This window comes from Phodopus roborovskii, unplaced genomic scaffold, assembly GCF_943737965.1.
Source record: "Phodopus roborovskii unplaced genomic scaffold, PHOROB, whole genome shotgun sequence".
Classification (NCBI taxonomy): Eukaryota; Metazoa; Chordata; class Mammalia; order Rodentia; family Cricetidae; genus Phodopus; species Phodopus roborovskii.
In genome coordinates this window covers 5,247,390-5,274,397 of record NW_026126639.1, presented here as the reverse complement: position 1 = coordinate 5,274,397, position 27,008 = coordinate 5,247,390, and the positions used below count along the sequence as shown (strand labels likewise).

Below are 27,008 nucleotides of genomic sequence, written 5' to 3'. Positions count from 1 at the left end.
CAGCCTCAGGCCCGCAGCAATGTGGCCGCTGTGGCTGCTTGTCCTGGGGCTGCTGGCGGCGGGCCCCGCCGAGGCCCAGGCGGACTCCAGCGACGGTGAGCGTCCCGGACCGACCCTGTGCTCCGCGCGCGCGAGGCCGCAGGCCGCCCGGGCCGGGCCCCGCTCCGCTCCGCTCCGGGGCGGCGCCTCCTTGGGGCTGGGAGCCGGCAAGAGATAAGTAGGCGCCCCGGGCGCTCCTCCCGGCACGGAGCAGCCATGCTTGTAGCTGCAGGAGGAGGAGGAGGGATTGAAACGGCCCTCACATCTACGCCGGTTAGCGCAGCACGAGCCTGCGGCAGGAGGGTTGGGGGTTCGAGGCCAGCCTCGGGGGAGGGAGAGTCAGGCCCAAGCAAACGAAAGCGAAAACCTGAGGCCTCGGTTATGGGACAGCCGCGTCTGTCGAGGAACTAAGGCATTCCAGGCAGCGGGTGGCTTTGACACTCCAAAATCTAGATGCTTTTCCAAACGGGTGGATTTTGCAGTTTGAGAGGAAAACAAAACAAAACAAAAAACCGAGGCAGCGATGGGGCTTGAAATCCTAGGTCATGTGGCGAGTGAGAAGGGTTTAAGCGGGTGGGATGGGCGTTAATGGGAAATGTGAAAAGCACTAATTGTGGTGGTGGTGGTCACGTGTTTTGTTTTGGGAAGTTAAGTACATGCCTTGTTTTGAGCTCGAGACAAGTACTAGCGACAGCGGTCTTCTCTGGTGAAGGACGGCATAGATGCTTGTATCTGAAAAGCCTTTCACACACGCACACACACACACACACACACACACACACACCCTCTGGCTGATAGCAGGGGGAAGCGTTCACACACACACGCACACGCACAAAACTCTGGCTGATAGCAGGGGGAAGCGTTCGTTCGCCTCTGGCAGTATGCTGGCTGATTGTCATGAGCTGAGTATTGGAACACCCAGGATATAATGATCTCAGCCCTGAAGGCGCAAAGATGCTCACTGCACGAATAGGTAGCAATTTGAGCGAAGCCACTTTCTGAAAGGTTACCTTGCATGGGGAGGACTGGAGATGTTGCTCAGTTGGTAGCGCACTTGCCTAGCATCCCTGCCCGTGTGGGGGTACATGCCTAGAACCACCGCATTCAGAAGGAGAGTTCAAAGTCAGATTCAAACACGAGGAATGCGAGGCCAGCCTCGGCTACATGAGACCCTAAGTTAAAAGGAACTTTCACAGCATGAGGGTTTATATGTAGGCTTTCTGGAATCCTTGTCCTTAAAGCAAGCAGCCTCCTGGAGGAGGTGAGAGAGACATTTTTATTTCTAGTTTGGAGTTGCAGTACTTGGTACCTAGAATTCTTTTATTTTAAGTAGGGAATTAGTTTTGTTTTGTTTTTTAACACTCTGTCACCTCTGCTTGTGGCACAATACTTGGGCCGTTCTTTCTGCCCTCTGCTAGTATGGTTTTGTGCAGGAGAGAGATGGGACTCAGCAACTCAAATAAAACACTCAAATTCCCTACGCCTGGCTGGTACACAGACACAGTAAAAGGCTCGCACGACCCTCCTGTGGCTCGGCTGGGTTGTTAGGATACACCTGGACAACCTCTGTAATTTGAAAGGCTCTGCCAGACCTCGGGAGGATGGGGGGACGGAGGGCCTGGGTAGTGGCTTGATGCTTAGTGAGGGTTGGGAGGGAGATGTAGACCCTGAGATGGCTGAAGAAGCAGCTTCCTCAACAAGCCGGGGGTGGGGGGTTCATCTGCTTGTTCATCTGAACAGCCACCCTTCCTCTGGAGCCCCATTCTCTGCTTGCCCAGGCACCTTCATTTTTGTTTTAGATTCATACCCAGTTGCTCACCCGGAAAGCCACCCTTTAAGACTTGAGTACCTTGGAAAGGGCTTTAGGGGGCTATGGGCCGCCTCTCTGTATAGATGGATGTGGCGACTTTCTTCCACATGAAAGGCCATGTGTTTATTGTTGTGTGTCCTTTTAGTTTACACATCTACTTTGTGGAATTGAGGATTGGACCCTGGTCCTTGCACATACCAGACAAACATGCCACCACTCAGCTAGAGCCCCAATCCTTGCCTTTTAGTTTTTTGAGCTAATGACAGTTCATCTGAAGGTAAAGACAAGTAATCAGAAGCTGAACTGTAAATCCTGAGCACTTTAGAGGCTACAGCAGGAGGATTGCCTCCAGTTCAAGGCCAGTGTAGGCTAGGCAACACGACCTTAAAACAAACCAGCAACCCACAAACTAATGAAAACGGCACGGGGCAGTTGAATGTCTGCCTGCTGAAGCAGCTGGGTCATTTTTGCTCAGAGTGTTTGGGCAGAAGGATTAGAAAAGCTAGGCTTTCCTAAAGTTTGCTGCCGTGTGTCCGATGGATAAGGAGGGATGTCAGCGGTTCATTTAAGCACCAGAGCAAAAGAAGGAGATGGGTGGTTTTAAGACAGGAATCTGATGGGAAAGAGGAAAAAGATTAGGAATGGAAGGTCTTTCTAGAATGGAGTTAGTGGAAGGAAGAACTTGCCTGGTAAAGGATGGAAAGTGCCTTCTATTTGGATTGCAGCTGGGGCTGTTTTTAAGGTGTCGGACAAAAGCAGAGGTACATAGGACAGTGTGAGTAAGCTCGCCGTCCTGGCTGGGGCGTCCGCCCTGAGAGGCCCTTTGATGCCTCCTTCCCACTTTCAACATAAGATGTAATTATGCCTGTCAAACACTTCTGGCGACTCCTTCTCCAGATGGCTTGCGGGTGAAATTTGCCCCTGTTGACGTCTGCAGGATATATTTTGGCGGTGTCTTCTCTTGCCAAGTCTCCTTTGTGAGGAGAAATTAGATGCAGTTTCCAGCCGGGTCTGGCATCTCAAGCTTGTCTTGACCCAGCCAGCTGTTTGGGAAGTTGAAGCAGAAGGGTTGGAATTTCCTGGCCCACTTGGGCAATAGAGCAAGTTCAAGGGCAGTGTGGGCAACTTAGGCTCCACCTTGAAATACACATATTAAAGAGGGGCTAGGGATGTGGTTTGGTGGTAGGCTGTTGCTTAGTGCTTGAGAGGCTCTGGGCTCACTCTGTGGTGCCAGGAAACCAATAACAACAAAGCTAAACAAAAAGAAATTAAGTAATGTTTATTTCACGTATACAGTAGAAGCTGTTTTGACTTTCCTCTTCCTCCTCCTCCTCTCTCTCTCTCTCTCTCTCCTCCCTCCCTCTCTCTCTCCTGCCCAGGGCCTCATGCCATTACATGCCCCCCCCCATTGAACTCAGAGCCCAAGCAAGCATCTGCCACTAAGCCCAGGCCCCCAGGCCCCACTGCGGAGCATCTCTCATTGTCACTGTGGAAGTCCCTTCATGGAAGTCCCCTCATTGCTGCTTACGATAATCCCAGCATCTCTGGGAATGTCGCCCCCCCCCCCTTCTCTGGGTCAGTTGTTTGAGACTGCCTGGGTATTTTTGGCTTCTCTTTTAATTCGAAGCTCTGCATCTCCAAAGCGGTGGCAAGCTAAGGAAGCTCAGGATCCCACCACACAGCCTCTGATGGCTATAAGACTATTTCCCCGTGTGTTTGGTGCTCTTAGCAGCCCAGTGGTTTCTGTAGCACAGTTCCCTCCCTTTTGCTGTGAGAGGACACAGGCCCAGAGGAAATAAATACCTAGCCTCGGGTCTCATAGTTCAGTCTCTGTTGGACAAGCATTTACTGCCAGGTGACTGGTACAGTGCCAGACATTGGATCATCAGCTGTGACAAAGACCTGCTTGACTAGGAGGAAAACCACCCAGGCTTGGGTTAAAATGCAATCTTCTATACAAATTGTGCAATTGGCTCCTGGATGGTCAGTCATGTGCGCGCACACAAGGCAGCTCAGTTAAGAATGGAGAGGTGGCCTGGTGGTGGTGATGAATGCATTTAATCCCGCCAGATAGAGGCAGGTGGATCTCTGTGAGTTTGAGGCCAGCCTGATCTACTGATCCAGTTCCAGGACAGTCTCCAAAGTTGCAGAGAAACCAAAACCGGACAGGGGGTGGTGGGCGTGGGGGTGAAGGGGGTGGGGGTGGGGAAGAATGGAGAGGTGTGTGTGTCTCTCTTATTCACCGAGCATGGATGGTGTTTGCAGTTCTCAGTTACCTGGAGAGCTTTGGTGCAGGGTCTTGCATAGCCCAGGCTAGCCTTGAACTACCCACATAGCTGAGGTTGACTTGATCTTTCTGATCCTCTTGCCTCCACCCACCTCCCCAGTGTTGGGAGTACAGCGCCCGCCCACCACCCGCCTACGCCTACGCCTTGTTGGATGCGCTGGTCAAGCCCTCCATCAGCCAGTTTCAGTGCTGTCCTGCTCCATGTTGTTTGCAGACGTTTGCTTTAAATTCGTATCCGCAGCTACTGCTGGGGGTTTTATTTAAGGGGTAAGGGAGAGCCTGGGCAACAGATCACCCCCACATGAGTGTCACCAACAACCAGGATGCATTCCCGATGATAAGGACACTTCTGATAGCTACAGAAAAGTGATAAAAGGAGCTGTGTTGGAAACCGGAAATAATTTAAGGTATCCGTTCTCAGTGTTACCAGTGTTAAAGCAACAGGACCAGGTTTTAGATGCCATGGACAGCATCTTTCTTCCCCACCAGCTTTCACGGTTAGCCTTCTGCCCGCCTGGTTCCTCGTGTGGGGGCGGGGCCTCCGGGAACCATCATCTCTGAAGATGCTGAATCCTCATGGTTCCTGGAAGGCTGGGTGCAGTTCTGGAAGGCAGAGGCTTCAGCTTAAACTTTTGGTCCTGCTCCCTAGGTAGTCTCTCATGCTGTTTGTTTTCCTTTATGAGTTTTTAGACAAGAATACAGCTTGGATACATAAGGGCAAAGGCCACCTGTTACTATATAGCAGTAAAATTATCTCACATGCAGTAATCCTCCGACCTGTATGCTTCCTAGAACATTCTCCCGAAAACCAGAACTATTTTATCTTATTTTGGGGAACTTTGAGTCTCATGTAGTGCAGGCTGTCTTCAAACTCTGTCCAGCTGAGGATAATCTTGATCCTGCTTCTTCTTGTCTCTACTTCTGAGTGCTGAGATTGAAAGTATGCATGCCATGCATAGCAAGTTTTCTTTTTAAAAAAGTACATTTTTAAAAAGATTAATTTATTTATTATGTATACTGTGTTCTTCCTATCTGTGTGTATGCCTGCAGGCCAGTCCCAGATCTCATTATAGATGGCAGTAAGCCATCATGTGGTTGCTGGGAATTGATCAGGTCCTCTGGAGCCTCAGCCTCTGAGCCTTCTCTCCATCCCACATGGCAATTTTTCTTAACTTATTTTTCATGCTAGAATAGCAGTATGTTCATCAATAGGTGTGTTTAGTAACTATGGTATGCATGCACATGGGGTACTAAATAGCTTTAAAAAGGGCCAAGCTAGAACTACCCTTTCCCCTCAGTACTGCTATGGAACCCAGGGCCTTGCACGTGATGCACAGATGCTCTATCCCTGCGATGCAGCTTCTGCCCCTGGATTATCAATATTGACACAGACCGATGCCTAAGGCCTAGAGAGTGGGCTATTATGCCAAACGTTTACACATCTTTCTTCTTGCACATATATGGAATAAGCATGACACATCTTGATACTGCGCCTTCAATGCAGAGTTGGCCCCCATACCCACGAGCTTTGTGTCCTGCAGATCCAGTCAGCTGCGGAGTGATGATAGCATTTTAAAAGTGCATCTGTACTGAGTGTGGGTGTACGTCTGTCACAATACTGTTTTAAAAATACATGTATTGTGTGTGTGTGTGTGTGACTGTGTGCATGCGTGCAAGCAGGTGTATGTAGGATCTGGAGGAGCATGCCAGGTTCCTGCTTTATTCCTCCCCGCCTTATTCCCTTGAGACAGGATCTCTCTGTGAATGTGGAGCTACAGTGGTGGCTGGAAGCCCACAGGGACCCTCCTACCTCTGCTCTCTGATAGCATAGAAACCACATGTGTGTGGCTGTGCCTGGCTTTTTTATGTGGGTGCTGGGATTTGAACTCAGGTCCCCATGCTTTCTCAACAAGTTCTCTTGTCCACTGAGCCATCTCTTTATCTGCTATGGCGGGTACCGCTTCATGTGAGGCATGGGCAGGGGCTGGTAGTTTGGAGAGTCTGGGACCTGTATCCTGTGGATGCTGAGGGTGGTGGTACCCGTCTGGGGATGGATGTCTGCACTAGGACAAGTGCTGAGAGCATCCCCATATTGTTTGTCTCTCTTCCTCCTAATGCTGAGAATTGAACATAGCTTTTTTTTAATTTATTTTTATTTTTTTATCTTTTTGTGTTTTGTCGTTGCTTTACTGAATTTAAAATGTAGACTCAAGGCAGAGCATGAATCTCGAGGCCATCAAAGCTGGAAGCTTGTCAAACCGGGGCATTCTTTTCTGGCTAAGAACACTTTGAGACTTGAGAAAGTGTGTAAAGAACGCTGCTTGACACGCACGCTCAGTGGCGACCTCACGCCTCGCGTTCTTTATCAGGGTTATCCCGACCACTACAGTGTGAACCAAATTTGAAGCAAGCTTGATTTTTATTGGTGTGCACCTAATACCCGACCCTAACTGACGCCTCCTAAGTTAGGTTAAAGAGAGCAGCCCCGAGCCCCTCTCTTGAGCCCCTTTTAAGGAGTAAAGTCCTGAGTAGCTTTACAGAAAGGACACAATGGGACAATGAGTAAATACAAACCAATCTTTAAAAAAAAAAAAAAAAAATCAGGGACGGGGGGGGGGGGGGGGCAGGGAGGGCTGGGGTGCTCTCCAAAACAAATCCAGGTCAGGTTTTAGGAAACAGAGAACAACTCAACTCTCACAGCAAATAGAATCTTGTTTTTAAAAATGTAGCATGATGGTTCCCGTGTTTAAAATGGAGTCAGGCAGGTCCCTCAGCCAGCCCCCATCATTTAATCATCTTAATTAACGTGCTGCTGTGTTTCTTGTCTGAAGATTTTGTTTTATTGTGTATGGGTGTTTTGCCTGCATGTGCCACCCAGTGCTTTAGGTGGGCCAGAAAAGGGGTCCCCTGGAACTGGATTCAGGCGGTTGAGCTGCCATGTGGGCTCTGGGAACTCAGCCGGGTCCTCTGGAAGAGCAGCCAGTGCTTTTACCTCTGGTCTATGATTCTTCACATCACTGTATGTAGTATGCTGGTATCTTGGAGATTATGGACTGAAGAGCATCGAGATGACCATCAGCGTCTCTCTAGACGTAGCTAAGTTTCCTCCAGGCCTTCTGGGCTTTTCTGGCTCAGAGTCTGTGTCATGGGAGACAACAAGAGCCACCAGAGCATCTTCTGGGGCACATTAGAGGCAAGTCCCAGAGATGGTGGCAGGCGCCTTGGAGAGGTACACTGTAATGAGTTTGTTTGCACAAGTTTTAGGTGCAGAAAGAGTGATTGTATAAGTACTTGCTGATACTTACCAAATGGAGAAAATGAGTGGTGTGTGTGTGTGTGTGTGTGTGTGTGTGTGTGTGTGTGCGCGTGCGCGCATTAGTGGGGAATGAAACCAGAAAATGTAGGACAGAAATGAGCTGAGAGCTCCTTGCACAGTGAAGCATTAGTGATGCCTAAGGGCAGAAAGCACATTTGTGCTCTTAAGACAGGGTCGTTTTAAAAAATGAATTAAATCCTCTGTCATTTTCACACATGGGTTTGGCAGTGCCTGTTGGAGACTGATGGGCTCAACAGTGGGTACACTGCTGAAGACAGTGACACCCTAGAGTGTGTCATTAATCATAGTTCAGCAGGAAGGGTAGGGTAGGCCCCCGAGCCCCTCCCATATCCATGATTGCTGACCTAGTGCAGGTAACTGTGACTGCTGTGAATTCAGCTTGCAATGTCTCCGTCTCCTTGTCTTCACACACACCACCCAAACAACAACAGGTTCTTGATCTTCAGCCCAGGCTGGTCTTGCATTTGCATGGAACCCTCTGCTTTACCCTCCCAAGGGCTGGGATAATAGGCATGAACCACCATACCTGGCTCGCAGGGGGGTTTTCTGAGGGTTAAATGAGCATTGTGCGTTTTTTGTTTGTTTGTTTTTTTTAATGGATGAGATTTACATAAACTGATACTAGAGGTATAATAGTGTAATGAGAAAATTTTCCCATTGTAGGTTTTCTGGAATTTTCTGTGGGAAAATTTACATACTTTCTGCTGAGCAGGCCCTTTCCACAGGAGGGCATTCTGCGCCACATATCAAGCAACGTGACCTTTCTCCTTTTCCAAATACACTCACAGTATCAGAACACCACCGTTTCCTTTACTAAGGTAAGTGCAAAGGGTTATTCCTGTAAGGTCATCTCTATGATGTCGAGGCTTGTGTGTTAGACTCTGATGTCTGTTTGTGTGTGGGCCTGGTCTCCAGCAAGGGCCCAGTCATCTTTAGTCACAGGATCTCACTGCCCAGGCGATGGGTTGTCATGGCAATGGGTCCTTTGAGGCCACTGACTCTACTTTGTGGCCTGCCAGGTTGAAACACTCCTGGTACATTTCCTTTCTTACTCCGCTTAGGAGAACATCTGTCTGAGGGCAGGAGGATTAAAGGGTTTAAGGGCAGCTTCAGCTGCACAGTGAGGCTGAGACCCCCTGGCCTACATGGGCCCTTGTCTTAAAGGAAAAGGTCTACCAGCCAGCAGGCTGGAGACATAGTCAGTGGCTGTTCTTGCAGAGGACCTGACTTTGGTTCCCAATGCCCACATGGTGGCTCCCAACCATCCCTAACTCCTGTTCCAGAGGCTCTGATGCGCCCCCCCACCCCCCACCCCGGCCTCCACAGGCACCAGGCACTATGTGGCATGCAGACATGCATGCCAGCAAAAATATTCATACGTACAAAATAAAAATAACTAACTAAATAAAACCGTAAGACAAAAGCTTTCTTTGTTTTAAAGCTTTTGTGCACATATTATTAATCTTTTAAGATTTATTTATTATGTATACAGTAGGGCACTTGATCTCATTATGGATGGTTGTGAGCCACCATGTGGGTTCTGAGAATTGAACTCAGCACCTCTGGAAGAGCAGCCAAGTGCTCTTAACCACAGAGCCATCTCTCCAGCCCAAGACAAAAGCTTTCTGTAAGCTGAACTCTTTGGGACCAAAGCGCCTGTTTTGTCTTGTTAAGCCCCAGAACTTAACAGGATAAACCTTAATTCAGTTGAACTGTAGTGCTTAAAAAAATTCAATGTACCATTCTAGAGTTTTGCTTATTTTCCCCCCTTAAAGCTGGGAATGAAACCCAGGCCATGACACTTGAGAGACACTTGCTTTCCACCTGGCCTCCGCCCAGACCCCTAGTGTCTTGGCATGAAATGGAAATGGGTGCCACGGAGATGGCTCGGTCTGTGGGGCCTGAGTTTGAGCTCTAGAACATACCAAAACAAAACGAAATCCAGCCAGGCCTGCCTGGTGTGGGTTTGTTCCCCCCATTGGCGGGGTGGGGGTGGAAATAAGTGAGCTGGAGGGGATGGAGAGATGGCTCAGCGGTTCAGAGTACTTGTTCTTGGAGAGAACCTGGGTCAGTTCCCAAGGTTCCCGGGGCAGCTCACATCCATCTCTTAGTCCGGTCTCAGGAGAGCTGACACCCCCTTTTGATTTCTGAGGGCCACACGGTACACATGTATACATGCAGCAAACCACTCATATGTATATGAATCTAAAATATATAAATTAATTAAAATTCTAAACTGGAGAGGGGTGAAGGGTGATGCCCAGTGTCCCCACTGTTGGGCTCACACACTTGGCATGCGCACATGTTCACACTTGCACACACGCGCACACATACACGTAAGGGTACTTAGAGCAGTGACCGCCTTTACCAGTAACATAGAGCCCCTGTGAAACAGGCCCCGCCCCCCCAAGAGCGCCTCCCTCCCTCTGCTTATAAGCCCTAAAGCCTGCCGTAGTGTGTCACAGCAGTTCAGACTGACTGAGGCAACAGTATGTATTGCTAAACTTTTATTTGTTTTATACAAGTATATTGTCAGTATACCTGTTTGTGTACCGCTTATGGGTATCAGATGCCCGGGAACCGGAATTACAGACTGTCGTGAGCCATCATGTGGTCATTGGGAGTGGAGCTCAGGTCTTTTGGAAGAGCAACCAGTGCTCTTAGCTGCGGGGCCGTCTCCAGCCCTCAATGACGGTTTGTTTCAGGGAGCTCTGTATGCGAAGGTGTGCATATATGAATGTAGAGATGGAAACTCTAAGTAGGTTTCTTTTTCACTTTCTTTGTTCTTTCTTCTTTTTCTTCTTTGTTTCTGAGGGGGTTTGGAGAGGGCTGTACACACTGGGTAGCTCTGCAGTGCGTGTGATTTCTCAATTCTCTCTTCATGCAGACTCTCCTTCCTGGCGCCTCGGCGACAGGGAACGACAGAGGGCTGGTTTTCATTCTCAGACCCGAGCAGACTATGTGCACTTGGCATTTGGAGACAGAGTATGCCAGGCCTGTTAAAAATGTGGCCATTCCACTCTCCTACTCAGAAAGAGGTAATTTCCTGCCTAAGTTCATCTGTGGAATATGAGCTCTGTTTGCGGAAACCTAAGGAGAACTAGCCTGGTAAAATTGTTTGTTACGAGAGCCGTTTATTTAGTAGGAGTGTTTCAGTGTAAGAGAGGCAGAGAACACAGCATCAGGACCAGCCCTTTGTAGCGACATGCTGTTCTAGGCAGAGGCGGCGGCAGAAGGCTCATCCTCACGAAGGTGCAGGTTTGGAGAGCAAAGAGCCTTGGGAGTCTGCAGGCAGCGCTAAGGTGGGCTCAGAGGGAGCATAGAGAGTTTGGGCAGAGGGACGCCGTAGTCTGTTTCATCTTTAGAAAGCTGACCGTAGAGGGACGGATGCTGTGGCTTGGTTGGTCAGTGCTTGCCCAGGACACCCTGGGTTCCATGTCCAGGAAACTGGTCCCTGTTGCATGCCTGCAATCCAGCACTGAGGAGATGGAGGCAAGAGGACCCAGAGCTCAGAGTGAGCTCATGCTCATGGCAGGCTGAAGGCCAGCCTGAGCAACATGAAGAAGGACGAGCAGTCAGCCTGGGTACAGCGGTGAGGACGATAGCCTGAGCCAGGGCTGGGGAGGGGGAATGATGCCGGGACTTACAGGCCATCAGAGGGGACATATCGGAGGTCATGCTACACATAGGTTTACACGGGGGGGACATGTGATTGGGAGCTCAGAGTTGGCAAGCAGAACACTGGCCTGGGGTAAAGGAATGAGATCAGATGGACATTAAAGCTGGCATTAAAGCCAAAACCATGCTTGAGATTGTCCAAGCAGGGACTCAGACGCCTGGGGGAGGGGGTTGATTGTTTCCTAGTGTTGAGCACATGTCAGACACTGTACTGGGGTGGTGAGTGTTAGTACTCAGGCATCTGTACAGGCCTGCCCTGGGGGTTCTGACAGGATACGTCCTCAGCCGCAGCCACTAAGAGCACCACCTGTGCACATTCACTACGTTCCCTTTCAAAGGGCCCCGCCCACCTCCCATCCCTCTCTCCCTCTCTGTCTGTTACTCCCTCTTCTCTCCTTTTCTCTCCCCTCTCTCCTCTCTCTCCCCGTCTTTCCTCTCCTGCTGCTCCTGTCTCCAGAGGCCGGTCTCCCCCCTCCCCCCCTTTATGATCCCTTTCCCTGATGTAAAAACCCCTCTTGAACTCTGTCGACTGTCTTTCTCTCGTGCGGCACTTTTCTAAATTACAACCGTGATAACTGCAGAGGTATGCGCAGTGCTGAGGAGATCTCTGGAGGTAGAGGGACACCTGAGCCAGGAGCAATGCACAGTAAGTTCCAGAGGAGTGACCAGCAGTGTCTGAGCAACGGGACGCGAGCCAGATCACAGTGCTGGCTTAATGAAGGCGGCTGAGGAAGTTCAGACTGCTGGGGTGTGGGAGGGAGTAGGGCTGGGAACAGCCCTGGGTTTGAAAAGGACATTCATCAGTCATGATACAGCAGAGATGCTGGGCGCCGACACATTGCTGTGTAGGACGTTCTCGTGAAGGATGTTTTCTATGGCGTGATGAGAATTCTTGGGTTACTAATCTCACCATTTTTCACCCAGATCCCATTCCTGGAGGCTGTAATTTGGAGTTTGACCTAGATATTGATCCCAACATTTACTTGGACTATAATTTTTTTGAAACAACTATCAAGTTTGCACCAGCAAATCTAGGCTATGCGAGGTATGGCTGCTGATCCCCCGTGCCAAAACCCCTCATAGGGTACTCATGACCGTAGAGCAGGTCCAGCCTATTGCCTCAGCCAATCATTCTCTATAGTAAAGTTGAATTGTTTTTTGTTTGGGGGGATGTTGGCATAATTTAAACCTCCGTGCTAATATTTGGGCTATTGTTTATACTGAATCATTTTTAATACTTCTGAGTTCTTTATTTGAAGAGGCAGGTGTTATGTGAGATTGGAAGTACATCTTAGTTTTTTTTTTAAGATTTATTTTTATTATTTCTAAGTGTGTGTATGTATGTGTGTCTGTGTGGATATGTGTGTATGAGTACAGGTGTCTATAAAGGCTAGAGGTTCTGGGTGTCCTGGTGTAGCAGGCTTTCTTTTAGTTAGGCCACCAAGCAGCTCCCAAATCATGACAGAGACTTATTATTAGTTACGAATGTGTGGCCTTATTTAGCTCTTATTTTAATCATTTTCTCGCTATATTTTGCCTTGGGGCTTTTTACATTTACATTTACACTCTGCCTACTGTGTGCCTGCTGCTAGCAGCTACCTGGCTGCCCCCCCCCCAGCCTAGAACCCTCCTCCTACCTATTCTTTCTGCCTGTCAGCTCCTCCTAACCCTCTACCGCCCTGCTATTGGTTGTTCAGATCTTTGTTAGACCGATCAGGTGCTTTCGGCTGGCAAGGTAAAACAGCAACACATCTTTACATAATTAAACAAATGCAGCATGAATAAAAGCAACACACTTTACCTCGTTAACAAAGGCAGCAGAGACAAATGTAACACAGCTTTGCACAGTTAAAGTAATATTCCGCAGCGTAAACGAATGTAATGCCTCTTCACGTAGTTGAAGGGGGTTGTGAGCTGCTGAGTGTGGGTCTGGGGACTGAGCTCGGACCTGTGGGTGTAAGAGCGATGTGTGTACTTAACCCTGAAGCCTCCTTCCAGCCCTGTCTTAGTTTTCTCAAAGCCTTTAAATATAGGAGACATTCCACAGTCCTAAATTCTTATACCTTATGGGGATTTAATTTTTCAAAAGTCTGCGCTTTTGAGGTTAGACTCCTTCTTCTGGACTCCATGGGTACGCACACTCACAAGTACACACACACATACACACACAGACACACTTAACCACATGATCCAGTATCAAACAGCAAAAGTATCATTGCTCTGGGCCAACCCACTTCAGAATCTGCTTCGCATCTCAACCACATCAGGGCGTGTGTGTGTGTGTGTGTGTGTGTGTGTGTGTGTGTGTGTGTGTGTGTGTGTGTGTGTGTATTGGGGCTCCTGCAGGATGCAGACCTCTTACTGAGTCTGCAGGAGAAGAGTGCCTGGAGCTGCCTGGGGCCTTGTCTACAAGGACGCCCGTCCTCACAGGAGGGCCCCTCCTTCACGATCTAATTATCTTCCCGAAGCCAGCTTCTAGTACTGTCACATTGGAGGCAGGGACTTCAGACATGGGTTTTGGGCAACACCAATCCAGCCCATTCCTCCCCCCACCCCCACCCCAGTGCCACTTAGAATCTGCAGGCGTTTGGGACTGGAGCTCTGGCTCCCCCTATAGACAGGACTTGAGCCACACGAGACTGATGTCCATCTTGTTGGTTGGCTTTAGAGGTGCGGACCCTCCACCATGTGATGTGAGCACGGGCCAGGAGTCCCGGTGGAGGCTGCGGTATGATGTGTACCGGTACTTTCTCCCCGAGGGCGACCTCACCGAAGCCTCGCTGCTCCAGCATCTTCAGAGGATGGCCCAGGTGCCCCAGGTGGAGGCCAGTGCAGTCAAGGTGAGGCATGTAGCTGGGTCGGGCACTCTGATGTGATGTTAGCCTTTGAGGAGAAGCAAGTCGGAGCTCTTTTGATGGCAGCCATATCCTGACCTCATCATCCTGGTAAAAGAAGTAGGTGATAATTTTCTGAACACTCCAGTAACTTAGATAAGAGCTTCTGGCAAGTGTAAAGGGAAGAGTCTAAAAACTGAGAAACCACCGAAGGATATACACATCGGTATTAATGTCTTTAACATATTTTACTAACTCTTGGAGAATTTCATGCGTGAATGCGATGCATTCCCAACTCCTCCCTGATCCACCCCCAATTCCCTCCCCACCTTGTGTGTTTTTGTTTGTTTCAAGTAGCCCACCGAGTCCAGTCTGTGCTGCCTGTATACTCCTGGATATGAGCCGTCCGGTGGAGCGTGGCCGACCTGGGCTACACTCTTAAGGAGACTGTCAGTCTGGAGCGGGGTCTCAGCTCTTTAGAGGCCCTTGCCGCTCTTGCAGAGGGCTTGCTTAGATTCAGTTCCCAGCACCCACGTCAGGAGGTGTAGCCAGAATAGCAAATGCTCAGAGACACATACTGCGTTAAAGCCGAAGATCAGATAAACAAAGCGGCCAGCCACTAGCTCTTACCTCTACCTCAGACCATAATGGGTGATCCTGTCTCCACGAATCCTCAGAGTACAATGCGGATTGCGCTGCTCTGCACCAAGCTTCAGACTGCAATCTCTGAGTTTCTGTCCCCCCTTCCCCCCCTCTTCCCATCCCCCCCCACATTCCTGTCTCCATCCAGCCACAGCACACCAGTGTCCACTTTGCTAGCGTGGGGTTTACAGGTGTGTCATCCCAAGGGCTGAGATCACCTTTGTGTGAGCTGTTTCTCTTTTAGACTGGATCAGTTTCTTGTAGCTCAGTGTGGCCTTGAACTAACAGATCCATCTGCCTCTGTCTCCTGAGCCCTGGGATTCAAGGTGTGACCACGGCTGCCTGGCTCTGTGGCTGTGGCTGGTTTTGCATTTTTATCTCCAGTTGCTTTATTCAATCATAAACAATGTATCACCACGAGGCCTCTCAGAAGTGTCTGTAACCCCAGCTCCAAGGGATCTGACTGACATCCTCATCCAGACTCCATGAGTTTCTCACTCACAAGTGCACACTCACACGCGCCAGTGCACACGCTCACACACACCAGTGCACACTCACACTCAGGAGTGCACACACTCACACGCACATGCACTTAAAAACAAAATCTTGTAAAAAGGGAAACCGACTTTCCCTTCCCGGAAGCCATCAGCTGTCAGTAGCTCCTGGGACCCCACAATGGGATGTAGACTGGCTTGGCTTGTGCAGGTCTTGTGCAGCTTACCGCAGCCACCACAGGTTTAAAAGGTCGTGTAAACACTTGCTTGCTGTGTCTGGCTTTAGGTGGTTACCCTGACATCGGACGATAAAACAACCGTGTCCTTCTCCTCCCTCCCGGGGCAAGGAGTCATTTATAATGTCATCGTTTGGGATCCATCCCTAAATACTTCTGCTGCCTATGTTCCCGTGCACACGTATGCTTGCAGCTTTGAGTCGGCGGACGGTAACTGTGTCTCACCTGGTGAGTATTCAGACTTAAACCTGGACGGGTCCTTCCTTGGCTTCGGAGGTTCATGTCCACTAGTGAAGAGTTAAAGATTGTTCACAAACGCTTTGCCTCGATTTCCTTGGCTCACCTACCAGGTACCGTCCGTTTGTAAGACCCCCACATCAGGGCTGAAGGGGTGGCTCACTAGTTAAGAGCACTTGTTCTTGCAAAGGACCCAGGTTCAATTCCCAGCACCCACATGGCAGCTCACGACCATCCATAAGTCCAGTTCCAAGGACCTGATGCCCTCTGCTGAGCTCCGTGAGAACCAGGCACGTACATGGTGCCCAGATACCCACAAAAGCAAGACATTCAACACATGAAGTATGTGCATCTGAAAACACAGGTGCCATATTACTGTACTCCATGCACGGCAGCAGAATAGATCAGAGCAGAGCGAGAGCCAGGGCACAACAGACAAACCCAGAGCATTTACATTTACTGGGGGTCAGTTTCCCCCCATGTACAGTGTGCGTGCGTGTGTGCGCGTGCATGCGCGTGCGTGTGTGCGTGTGTGTGCGTGCGTGTGCGTGTGTGTGTAGTGAGGGAGATAAGACCATTATGCTGTATTTATAGCACACACTGTGAGCAAGCCCCCAGTTAAATGCTTTATTTTATAAGCTGCCTCAGTCATGGTGTGTCTTCACAGCGATAGAGCAGTAACTGAGACAGGTTGGTGTGTGTGTGTGCGTGTGCACATGCGTGTGCACATGCGTGTGCATGTGGAGGCCAGAGGCTGGTGTTGGATGTCTCAATGTCATCCTTAGAGACAGTCCCTCACTGTCCCTGGAGCTCTCCAGTTTGGCAGGCCAGCCAGCCCCAGGGATCCTCTTGTGCACCTCCCTAGCCCTGGGAGTCAGCCACCGCCACACCCAGCTTTCTATGTGGATCTGAGCTCCCATCCGAGGGCTTGGGAGACTTTACCCACTAAGCTGCCTTCCCGGCCCCCAGTTTTTTAATGTGAAGGGAATCAAGGCAGAAAGGACACTCTGCCAGCTCCATGGTTTTGGTGACAGTCACCCATGTCCTGAAGCAGAGTGCGTGTTTTGTCTTTGGCGCAGTTCCTGCGGTCTTGTTCTCAGAGAGGCAGATCTGCCGGTCCACCATGACTCAGACCCTGGTCTTAGCCCGTTCATTCCTTGCTTAAATGCGTGCCCTCATGCTGCTTCCACTGGACACCATTAAGCAGCTGATGCATTTGAATTCGTGGCCATCTTGTAAGCTTTTCAGTGTGTGCACGTGCTTTGCTTCTGTTCCTATTCAAGGATTATTTCCTTACGCTCATTTTGAAGGGTGTCCAAGGAAGGTGAATTTGGTGAGCAGTGCTTCCTTTTGCTAAGGGTTATCTTTCTAAAACAGTAGAGTGATTTACTTTTATTTTATGTATGTGGATGTTTTGCTTGCACGTGGCCTGTGCACTCTGTGAGTATAGTGCCAGGAGAGGGCACGGGATCCTGTGGAGCTGGAGTTGCAGCTGGCTTGAGCCACCATGTGGGGGCTGGAAATTTGATCTGTGCCCTATAAAATCCACAAATGCTCTTACCCATTGAACCATCTCATTGCTCACTTTTTTGAGACAGGCTTGGGCTGACTCTGTAGCACAGTTGCCTTTGAATACGCACTGATGCTCCTGCCTCAGCCCCCCCCCCAGGGCTGGGGTCTCAGCCCCCCAGGGCTGGGGTGACAGCCATGCATACCCCCAGTGGCCTGAGCCAGGTTGTGGATGAGAACTATGTTTAGTTCGTGTGTCTTACGAACTTTCTTTAACTGATTTGCCCTGCTTTTGTCCCTGAGGTTTATTTGTTAAAGATACAGACATGTTTTAGGCACACGTTACGCCATACCCTTCCTAAAGAAACACCACAGGTGTCTGGAGCATGCTGTCTGGCTCTCCTTGTTATAAAAAGCAGCCATTGGGCGTAATCACCTGCATAGGTTAATTCTTTGGGGGAACAAGAGTTTTTCAGAGCAGTGATGTTGTGTAGAGTAAGTGACCCTTGAGCCAGCTCACCTTCCCTGCTTTGCTTACAAATTAACAAAGATGCCCTTGCCCACTAATCTTAATTATTTATCTGTGTGTTTTTAAGGGAGAGTATCTACCAAAGTGTTCTTCACTGTGTTTGCCCTGCTTGGGCTCTTCGTTTGTTTCTTTGGACACAGATTCTGGAAAACAGGTACCGTTTCCCACATAGACTCTCATTCAGTCTGCTAGTCTGAGGCTAGCCTGGGCTACATAAAGGAGACCTTTCCTCAAAGAACCATGAAATTAGCAAGTAACCATTACACTGTGTAATAGGCAAGTGCAGCTAGTATCTGGTATCTGACGCTGCGGCCTACTGCGTCCGGTCTCTGTTCACGCTCCCCGGCCCTTCACAGTGATTCTGGGAATAGCCGTGGTGCATGAGTCTGCGCACTTGGGCACAGACTTGAACATTAGATGCCTCCGTTGCGTAGGTTTTCGTTTGTTTCCCATTTTCTGATGGTTTCCTCCTAGAATTATTCTTCATGGGCTTCATCTTCCTGGGGTTCTTCTTTTACATCCTGATCAGCAGACTGACATCCCTTACCTACGATGGTGAGTATGGAGTTAGGTGAGCGTGCAGAGGGAGCTGTTGGGTTCACACCCACCACGCCTTCTGCTGTTTAATCTGTGCTGGGTGTCACATGCACCAAGTGTGAGATGATGGCGGCCTGTGCCTGGAACCCTGTTTTGCCGCTGCGATTGGGCTTGCTTTCCTGCGCAGCAACAAAGAGGCAAGACCAGGGCACTCAGCTGTAGTCCCAACACTCAGGAAGCTGAGGCAGGAGGATTAAATGTCTGAGAGCCGAGCCATCCGTCGTACATAATGAAACCTTGTGTCAAAAACCAAAAGCAAACCAGGGCGATGGTAGTCCACGCTTTTAATCCCAACACTCGGGAGGCAGAGGCAGGAGTATCTCTGAGTTCAAGGCCAGCCTGGTCCACAGAGCGAGTTCCAGGACAGCCAGGGCTACACAGAGAAACCCTGTCTCAGGAAAAAACAAAAACAAAAAACCCAATAATAACAAAAATCAAATAAAAACAGCAGGAGGCACCAGCCGGGAGTGGCTCAGCAGGAAAGCTTTTGTCTGGCTGGTTAGGTCCCAGTGTCACAGAAACAGACAAACCCACGTGTGGTGGTGTGAGGCAGAGGCCGAAGGGCCAGCCTGGGCTACAGAGTAAGGCAATGCCCCAGAGTTGCTCACACACCCCGGGGCGGGGTATGGCAAACACTCTTCTCCCCAGCTTCATTTATTTCTTGAGACAGTGTCTGATGTAACCCAAGCTGGCCTAGAACTCACTCTGTGGCGGAGGAGGATATGAACCTCTGATCCTTCCAGAGCTTCACGCCAGGGAAACACATCCTCAGCCTCCCCGTCCCCCGGCTGCCCTGCCCCATCACGACCCCCCCCCCCCCATTACATTTAAGGTTGGCTGTCATCTTTGCTGTCTTAGCGACAGCAGACTGGAGTGACAGTACCTTGAAGGACATGTAGGCTGAAGTGGAGGCTGACACCTGCTGATCTGTCTTCCTGTGCCTTCTCCCTTGTGCAGTCCGCCTGGTCCTCACCGCTGTAGCCGGCAGCGTCGGTGGCATCCTCCTGCTGGCCTCCTGGTGGCGATTTGGGACCCTCATGTTCTGTATGCTGTGTGTTGGACTCGTGCTGGGTTTCCTCGTCTCTTCTGGGACTTTCTTCACTCCTCTGGGTAGGACATGCTGTCATGTGTGTGTGTGTGTGCATGTGCGTGTGCATGTGTATGCGTGTAGTACATGTATACCCATGTGAGTTCCAGGACTTGAACTCAGATAATCAGACTTGATGTCAAGTTACCCTACCATTGAACCATCCTGCCAGTCCCAAGTTTTTCTCCTCTCTCTCTTTTAGCTTTTGTAGCCCTGGCTGTTCTAAACCTCGCTCTTGTAGACTAGAATGGCCTCACTTGAACTCAGAGATCCACCCGCCTTTGCCTCCTGAGTACTGGGATTAAAGGTGTGTGCCACCACCTCCTGGCTTCTGTTACACGCAAGGTAGGTGATGGGACTCAGAGCAGAGCAGAGATTATATTTTTAAATTTTACTTTAAATTATGATACAAGGTCTTCCTTTGCAGCCCAGGCTGGCTTCAACTCTTGGTAATCCTTTGTTTCTGTTTCCTGACTCCTGGGATTACAGGTGTGAGCCACCACCATACAGCCGTCAGAGTCTAACTTGAGTCATAAGGAGATGCCCAGGGTGTCACGGGTGGACAGGGTGCTGCTCTGATGGGCACTGAGCTTGGAACCTGGTGCTGTGGCCAGGGTTCCCTTTACTCTCTATCCACTCTTTTCCGTCTCCATCCCCCAAGGGCCCCTCAGACAGGGCTCGGCTCACTGAGGCGGGTTCTCCAGGGTCCCTTCTAGGATGAAGGTCCATCAGCTCAGCAGCTAGTTCATAGCACTGGAAGGAAGCTCTTGCAGAGGATGCACATTTTTAAACTATTTACTACTTTTCCTTTTCCTTTGGGAACAGGATCTCACTGTGTAGTCTGACTAGCTTGGAATTCATTGTGTAGACCACACTGGCACAGTCGACCATTTCGACTTCAGAGATTTTCCAGCCTCTTCCGCCTCCCGAGCACACCGACACACCCACTTCCGCCTCCCGAGCATCTGGGAGTACTGGTTGGTGTCTGTCACCACACGCAGGGTTTAAACCTAGTGTGTGAAAGAGGGCCCCATGTCGCTCTGGGTCCCCCAAGGTGTGCTGCCCGCTGGGCTGGAGCAGCAGAAAGTATGTGAAGCGCCTTAGTGGCTCGTACTGAGTCCAGTGCTGACTGACTGCCATCTGTGTGGGTCCCATTACAGACGATGATGAAAGCTTGGAGCTGGAGGGGAGACCAGGACTCCCGCCGCACAGTCTCCCCCCTTTGTTGGGGGGGGGTAGGAATCAGAGCCATAGGGCTGAGGAATAGGAGGGCAGGACTATGGCAGCCTCTTCAAGTCATCCTCTAGATCCCTCACACCCTTAAAACGACATTATGTCAGCTGGGCGAGGCTGCACACATCTTTAATCCCCGCACTGGGGTGGCAGAAGCAGGAGGCAGAACACTGAGTTCCAGGCCAGCCTGGGCTACACAGAGAGAGAAGCCCTGTCTACAAACATACAAACACAGGTGTGTGTGGATTGTATTGTCCGTGTGCTGCTGACAGCGCATTCCCTGGCTGTCGCTTTAAGCCTTGTGTTTGTGGACACAAGAGACAGTGACATTTAACTTGTGGACATCTTGTTTCTTCTTATTTCTCTGCTTTCCCAGGAAATCTACATTTGTTTCGCGATGACGGAGTGTTCTGGGTGACGTTCTGTTGCGTAGCTCTGCTCATCCCAGTCATCTTCATGGGCTGCCTAAGAATAGTGAGTGTTGGAGTGAACTCACGCCCTGCCAGCCTTCCCTGGATCCTTCACGAGTCTCATTCACCAGCAAACCAGGGAGGGGAGGGCTCTGTGGTTGTCAGGGCTGAGGAAGTTCTGTGATTGTCACCTGTGTTTGTCCTTGTTGTTCTTCAGGGTTGTTACGGGTGTGTGTGTGTGTGTCTCAAGTCAGATTTGCTTTCTCTGCCCATTTAAGAATTAAAAGGCAGGAAAGAGGTCACACTCTTACCAAGTTTTATTGAAAGTGAAAGTGCTTGCACACACCCCATACACACAGACACCACACCAGTGCAGACACACACCCCATACACACAGACACCACACCAGTGTGGAGTAGGCACACACCCCATACACACAGACTCAACCCCTGAGGGCTGGGTCTACAAATTGTTTTTGGTGGCCTGGGGTGGGCTCCTGTCCCCTGATTTTGGACTGATCAGCTTAAACAAAGGAAAGGCTCTGATAGCTGGCATCGTCAGCTAAGCATGCTGTGGACCAGCCTGGACTGGCCAGCCAGAAGGAGCAGTTAGGGATGAAGAAATCAGGAAGTATGCCATCTTCTTCAGTCTGTGGTCCTTTCCTTACTGCTCTGTCTGTGTAGCTTGTAGTCTCTCAGAGTGTCAGACCCTCCCAGCAACCTTCCTCTACTGCAGCAACCCAAGAGCCGTTAGTTTCAGCTGCCTCTGCAGAATGGCTCCTTTGATGAGATTTTGTTGTGCAAGTTCTTTGGGGAAGATTATTTTCTGTGGTCTAGTGGTGCATTGCTTGGTGGCAGGGCTACATCCTAAGGACACTGTTAGGCAATTTTGCCGAGAATCAGACATCAAAGTGTACTACACAGGTCTGGAAGGCCAGTCTCCACATAGTGGAACCTTACAGAACGGTGTCACTGGCTGCATCATCGTACAGTGTGCCTGATGCACATAGACACCAGAAGAGGGTGACAGATGTGAGGTTCCATTGGTTGCCAGGTCCCCTGCAAGGACAGCAAGTGCTCTGAACCACTGAGCCAACCCTGTTTTGAAAGCCCAAACAGTGTGGTCAGAACCCACTCTGGGGTTTGGGAGGACCTAGGAGGAGTTAGGGGACAGGAAGGAGTATGATAAAAATGCACCGTATGGAATCTCAGAGAATAAAACCCACATGGGCATCAAATGTGGTTTCTCACGTGGGCCCCTTACGTCACACCAGGCGGTGGTGAGAGCTGGGGCTGGTCTGGCTGCGGGGTCATGCATGTCCTCTGCTCTCCCACAGTTGAACATCCTGGCGTGTGGAGTTGTAGGCTCCTACTCCATAGTGCTGGCTGTTGACAGTTATACCTTCACCAGCCTCTCCTACATCACTGTGAACATCCTCAGGAGAGCGCTCAACACAGACTTCCGAGGGGCTTTCATCGGAGTGCCTTTCCAGACTAAAGGTAAGACTCTTTGAGTCCAGAAGTCAGAGTGATGTTCAAGTAGGTGTGCCAACTCACCCCCTACCAGGAGCATGTAGGCATTGCCGGGAGCCGAAAGATGAAACACGGTATAGAAGCTGTGTGGGTGCCTGCCAATAAGCAAAGGATTCACGCTTCCTTCTAACCATCTAAGAGAACTCTGTGGGCTTACATTCCAGTCTCCGATCAGGGAGCCGCCCCCAATGAGAGGGCAGAAAAGGGATGAGAATAGAAACCTGGTTTAACTCAAAATGTATTCCTTTGTTTCCTTACTTTAATGAAGACTCTGTTTATTTTCTCTTTTCTTTCTTTTTTTAAATTTTTTGAGACAGTTTCTCTGTATTGTTTTGGAGTCTGTCCTGGAACTAGCCCTGTAGATCAGGCTGGCCTCCAGTTCAGAGAGATCTGCCTGCCTCTGCTTCCCGAATGCTGGGATTAAAGGCGTGTGCTACCAATGCCTGGCTCGGTTTATTTTCAATGGTGATCACATTTTTGCCTTAATGATTTTGTCCATTACTGATTTTCTGTCTTAATTTGTCTATGAGACAGGGTCTTACTCTGTAGCTGAGCCTAGCCTTAAACTCAGTAGTGATTCCCCTGTCTCAAGCCTCCCAGAGATGACAGGGGTGAACCCCACACACAGTGAGTGGTCTTTCAGTGAAACATTTACAGGGTTTCCAAGCTTTGTTGATTTCAGAAAAGTTCAAAGACACAAGTCAGAAAAGCATGTCTTAGAGCTGGGACTTGGCAAGTTTTTAGGGCAACTCTTTGCCTCTACTTAGTGACAACCCAGATCGTCCCTTTGGTGGAGAGGTCAGAAGTGGAGACCTTGTTTCCGGGGCCTTTTCTACCTGGGGTGGCGGTCTCTACCACAAGGTCCATCCCACCAGAGTTCCCCTGCAGAGAACCAGTGAGTTTTTTTGGCTTAATTACAGAGCTTGGGCAAGAGGTTGTCTTCAAGAATGTGGTGATCCCAAGGCAGGCACACTGGGACGTTTGCACCCAGTACAGGCGAGGGACGGCATTCCCATTGCCACGTTCCTGCTGGGCGCTCAGTGGAATCTGAGTTATCATCTCACACCCTCCAGTGTTCCCTGCGCAGTCGTGCCCCGCCCGCCCGCCCGCCCCCGGGAGTGGACTGGTGTGTGTGAAGGTAACTCGGGCAGCTGTGCCTGGGTACTGCACACACATGTAGGGCTGGAGCTTCAGGGAGCGACACAGCTGAGTTTTTACCATCAGCTTTGACTTTCTGGGTGCTGGAGTAGAAGCTCCTACTTAAAACAAGTCTGTGGTGTCTCCTCCTGGCTTATGAGTGTGGAAGTACGTTTGGACACAGGTCCAGCACTGGAAAGGGAGACACGGATTCAGCCTGTGAAGGGCAGTGCTGTTGCACATTGAATGTTGAGCAGTTCAGAGCCAGGAGTGGTGGTACACACCCGAACTCCCAGCATTCAGGAACTGAGGCAGGAGGATTGCTATGAATTTGAGGCTAGCATGGGCTCATATCCCAAATCAGGCTACAGAATTAAGACCCCATCTTAAAAAAGAAAAAGGAATAAAAGGGGTGAGGGAGGGAAACAGGGAAAGGGAACAAGGGGATAAAAACAGAAGAATTTGGGGCTGGGGAGGTGGCCCCGTGGGGCAGCTGAGCTCGGGTCCCTGGAACCCACATAAAAAGCCAAGCACAACAGTGCATGCCTAACTCCAGTGCCCAGTCAGACCAGGGTTAGCAGGAGAGGCTGTGCGCACAATAGAGAAGGACTCAGGCTTGAGCACACATAGATCCTCACATACTGCAGGGTTTCTCTTCAGCCCTGGCTGTCCTGGAACTCTCTGTAGGCCAGGCTGGCCTCAGACTCACAGAGATCCCCCTGCCTCTGCCTCCAGAGTGCTGGGATTAAAAGGTGTACGCCACCACTGCCTGGCTACAATTTTTTCCCCCCAAGTACATTAAAAAAAAAAAAAAATCTGGATTTGGTGGCTCATGTCTATAATCTTGGTATTTAGGGAGACCACCAAAGTTTAAGTATAGTCGGAGAAAAACAAAACAAGCCACAACACAAAACCCCTGAGTACAAAGATGCTTCTTTCCTTTAGACTTCCTTGTCCTGGCTGTATGGGGGATGTTGGCTGTCAGTGGCATTACACTGCAAATTCGGAGAGAAAGGGGACAGCCGCCTTTCCCACCCCATCCCTACAAGCTGTGGAAGCAAGAGAGAGAAAGAAGAGTAACGAACATTCTGGACCCCAGCCACCATGTCCCTCCCCTGAGAGAGAGGCTGCACGGCCGACTGACTCAGATCAGAGAGCTCTTTCAGAAGGAACAGCCGGCTGGAGAGCGGACACCCCTGCTTCTGTAGAAGGCTGAGGGCTTGCCCAGTGTGGCTCACCCTGGAGTTTTCCTCTAGACTGCCCAGCTGTCCCAGGCTCTGTTGATGTACAGGTGTGGAGTTAGGATCTGAGGTGACGGTGAGAAAACCCGCCAGACAGCTGGTTGTAGGCGCTTTGCGTCATTCTTCACAATCTTTGCAAGTTTCCTTTGGTTTATAAATGCGATTAATTGACGTGTTTTACAAAATACCAGATGATAAAAGTGTCGGCTCTCCTCAAAGCCCGGGCATCTCTTACATGTCCTTGGACAGTTCTGACTCAATCTGAACCTGTGGAGGGGGTTGGCTGGCAGTGGGTACTTGCTTTGTATGTGCAGGCTTAGGGATTTGATTCTTTGCCCTTGAATGTTAAGATTACGGGGGAAGTAACTCCTTTTCATTAAAAGCAGTCTGACTACTTGGCTGCATCTCACATTTTAAATCAGGAACCCTTCATTTCTTTCAATATTTAAGCGGTTTATTAAAAAAAAAAAAACTATCCTAAAATAAATTAACATAAATCCCCTGTTGTTTTGCCTCGTAGTAATTTAAATAAATTATCTCTGTAATTGAAAATAGCTCAGTTTATTAAAGACAGGAGAACTTCGATATGGGTAAGGTATAGCCCAAATGGTGACCACTTAAAGCAGTGCGTGTCGCTGCTGACCTTTCTCTTCAGTTGCATTAGACGATGAGAGGATAGGTCACTAATGACAAGAACCCTTTGTGCTGCATGCTGTGTGCGAGGCAGCTGGATCAGCACCCGCGGAGTTGTTCCCGGTGACCTGTCTGTGCTAAGCCCCTGAGCTCTGAAGCTCTGAGGAGGGAATCAACTAGAATAGACAGTGCAGTTGGTTGTGGCTGTGGCTGACGTAACCACTGCTTCCCTGATGATGCTTTTTAGTACAGCAGGCTACAGACATTTCAGGTAATGGGAGAGGTCTTCAGTTTTGAGTGTTAAAAATGTTTAAGATAAAAACAATGAAAAAATTATAAACAAACCCTTTTGTTTCAAAAAATTCTTACTGTTATTACTGTCTAGTCTCAGCAACGAACTTTTTTTCTTTTTTTTTTTTTGTTTTGTTTTGTTTTTTGAGACAGGGTTTTCTCTGTGGTTTTGGAGGCTGTCCTGGAACTAGCTCTTATAGACCAGACTGGTATTGAACTCATAGAAATCCGCCTGCCTCTGTCTCCCTGGTGCTAGGGTTAAAGGCGTGTGCCACCAACGCTCGGCATGAACTTATCTCTTGAAGAGAAAAATTACCATAGGGACTCTGGCTTCTGTCACATGCCGATATTTTAGTTGTGTGGAAACATTGGCGAGCAATTATTTTTCCTGTCAGAACACATTGCCAGTTAGAGCTGTAAAAGGCAGAATATGTTTTCTTGGAGGGAGAATACCAATTGTTTTTAAATTTTCATAGTAACTTCTAATAATTCCATTTGTATAATTTTTGTAATAAATACCTATTTTGAAAAATGCTTAAGGCTTCCTTATTGTGATGTCTCTAGAAGTTTATACTGGTCATGTTTGTGCTTTTACAAAAAAAAAAAAAAAATTACTCAATCTGGAAAATAGTTGTTTAAAAAAATCTCAGCTTAATGCTAATAGGAAGGGAAGGAAATCCGGGGTGATATGTTATAGTTTATGTACATATGTACATTGATGTTTTGCCTGCATGCATGTCTGTGTGAGGGTATTGGAGCCTGTAACTGGAGCTGTAGATAGTTGTAAGCTGTCATGTGGGTGCTCAGAATTGAACCTGGGTCTTCTAGAAGAGCAGCCAGTGCTCTTAACTGCTGAGCTATCTGTCCAGCCCCTAAAGTTATTTAATTTTTGAGAACAGGGTCTTATGTGGCCCGCTCTGGCCTTGAGGTTGCTACACAGCTGACTACACAGCTGAAGATAACGCCAAGTTGTCTGAGCGTTGCCTAAGGCAGGTTAGTCATGTGGTCAGGCTCAGTGCTCACGGCCTGACTGGTGTGGGGATTCACACTTACTCCCTTTCGTCTTGACAGTGGATGTCAACATAAACACCTAGAGCAAGCTGGCATTTAGCTTTGACCACAGATTCATTCCTGCTGGAATTTGAGTGGGAACTAGTTGACAGGAACCTCTGTGTTAAAGTTATCACAAAAGGAGGTGCTAAGTCTGACCATACT

The 27,008-nt window shown here is 49.4% G+C and overlaps 1 protein-coding gene across 1 annotated transcript; it reads left to right on the top strand.

The window, feature by feature from the left end:
• The first annotated feature begins 19 nt into the window (after positions 1 to 19).
• On the top strand, positions 20 to 26,327 carry Tm7sf3 (transmembrane 7 superfamily member 3). The gene is made up of 12 exons (XM_051173317.1): positions 20 to 95; positions 8,137 to 8,291; positions 10,361 to 10,511; positions 12,076 to 12,196; positions 13,820 to 13,991; positions 15,408 to 15,585; positions 17,700 to 17,786; positions 18,107 to 18,187; positions 19,187 to 19,339; positions 20,926 to 21,023; positions 22,296 to 22,458; positions 24,574 to 26,327. Exons 1-12 carry the CDS (start codon positions 20 to 22, stop codon positions 24,834 to 24,836), a joined length of 1,698 nt encoding a protein of 565 aa, XP_051029274.1. The 3' UTR covers positions 24,837 to 26,327.
• Positions 26,328 to 27,008: the final 681 nt, after the last annotated feature.

Excerpts from the sequence above, each read along its gene's own strand:
- Tm7sf3 (XM_051173317.1), top strand. The coding sequence starts at position 20 with ATGTGGCCGCTGTGGCTGCTTGTCCTGGGGCTGCTGGCGGCGGGCCCC. Across the intron at positions 10,512-12,075 it reads ACTCTCCTACTCAGAAAGAG|ATCCCATTCCTGGAGGCTGT; the intron begins GTAATTTCCTGC and ends TTTTTCACCCAG. Across the intron at positions 18,188-19,186 it reads GACATCCCTTACCTACGATG|TCCGCCTGGTCCTCACCGCT; the intron begins GTGAGTATGGAG and ends TCCCTTGTGCAG.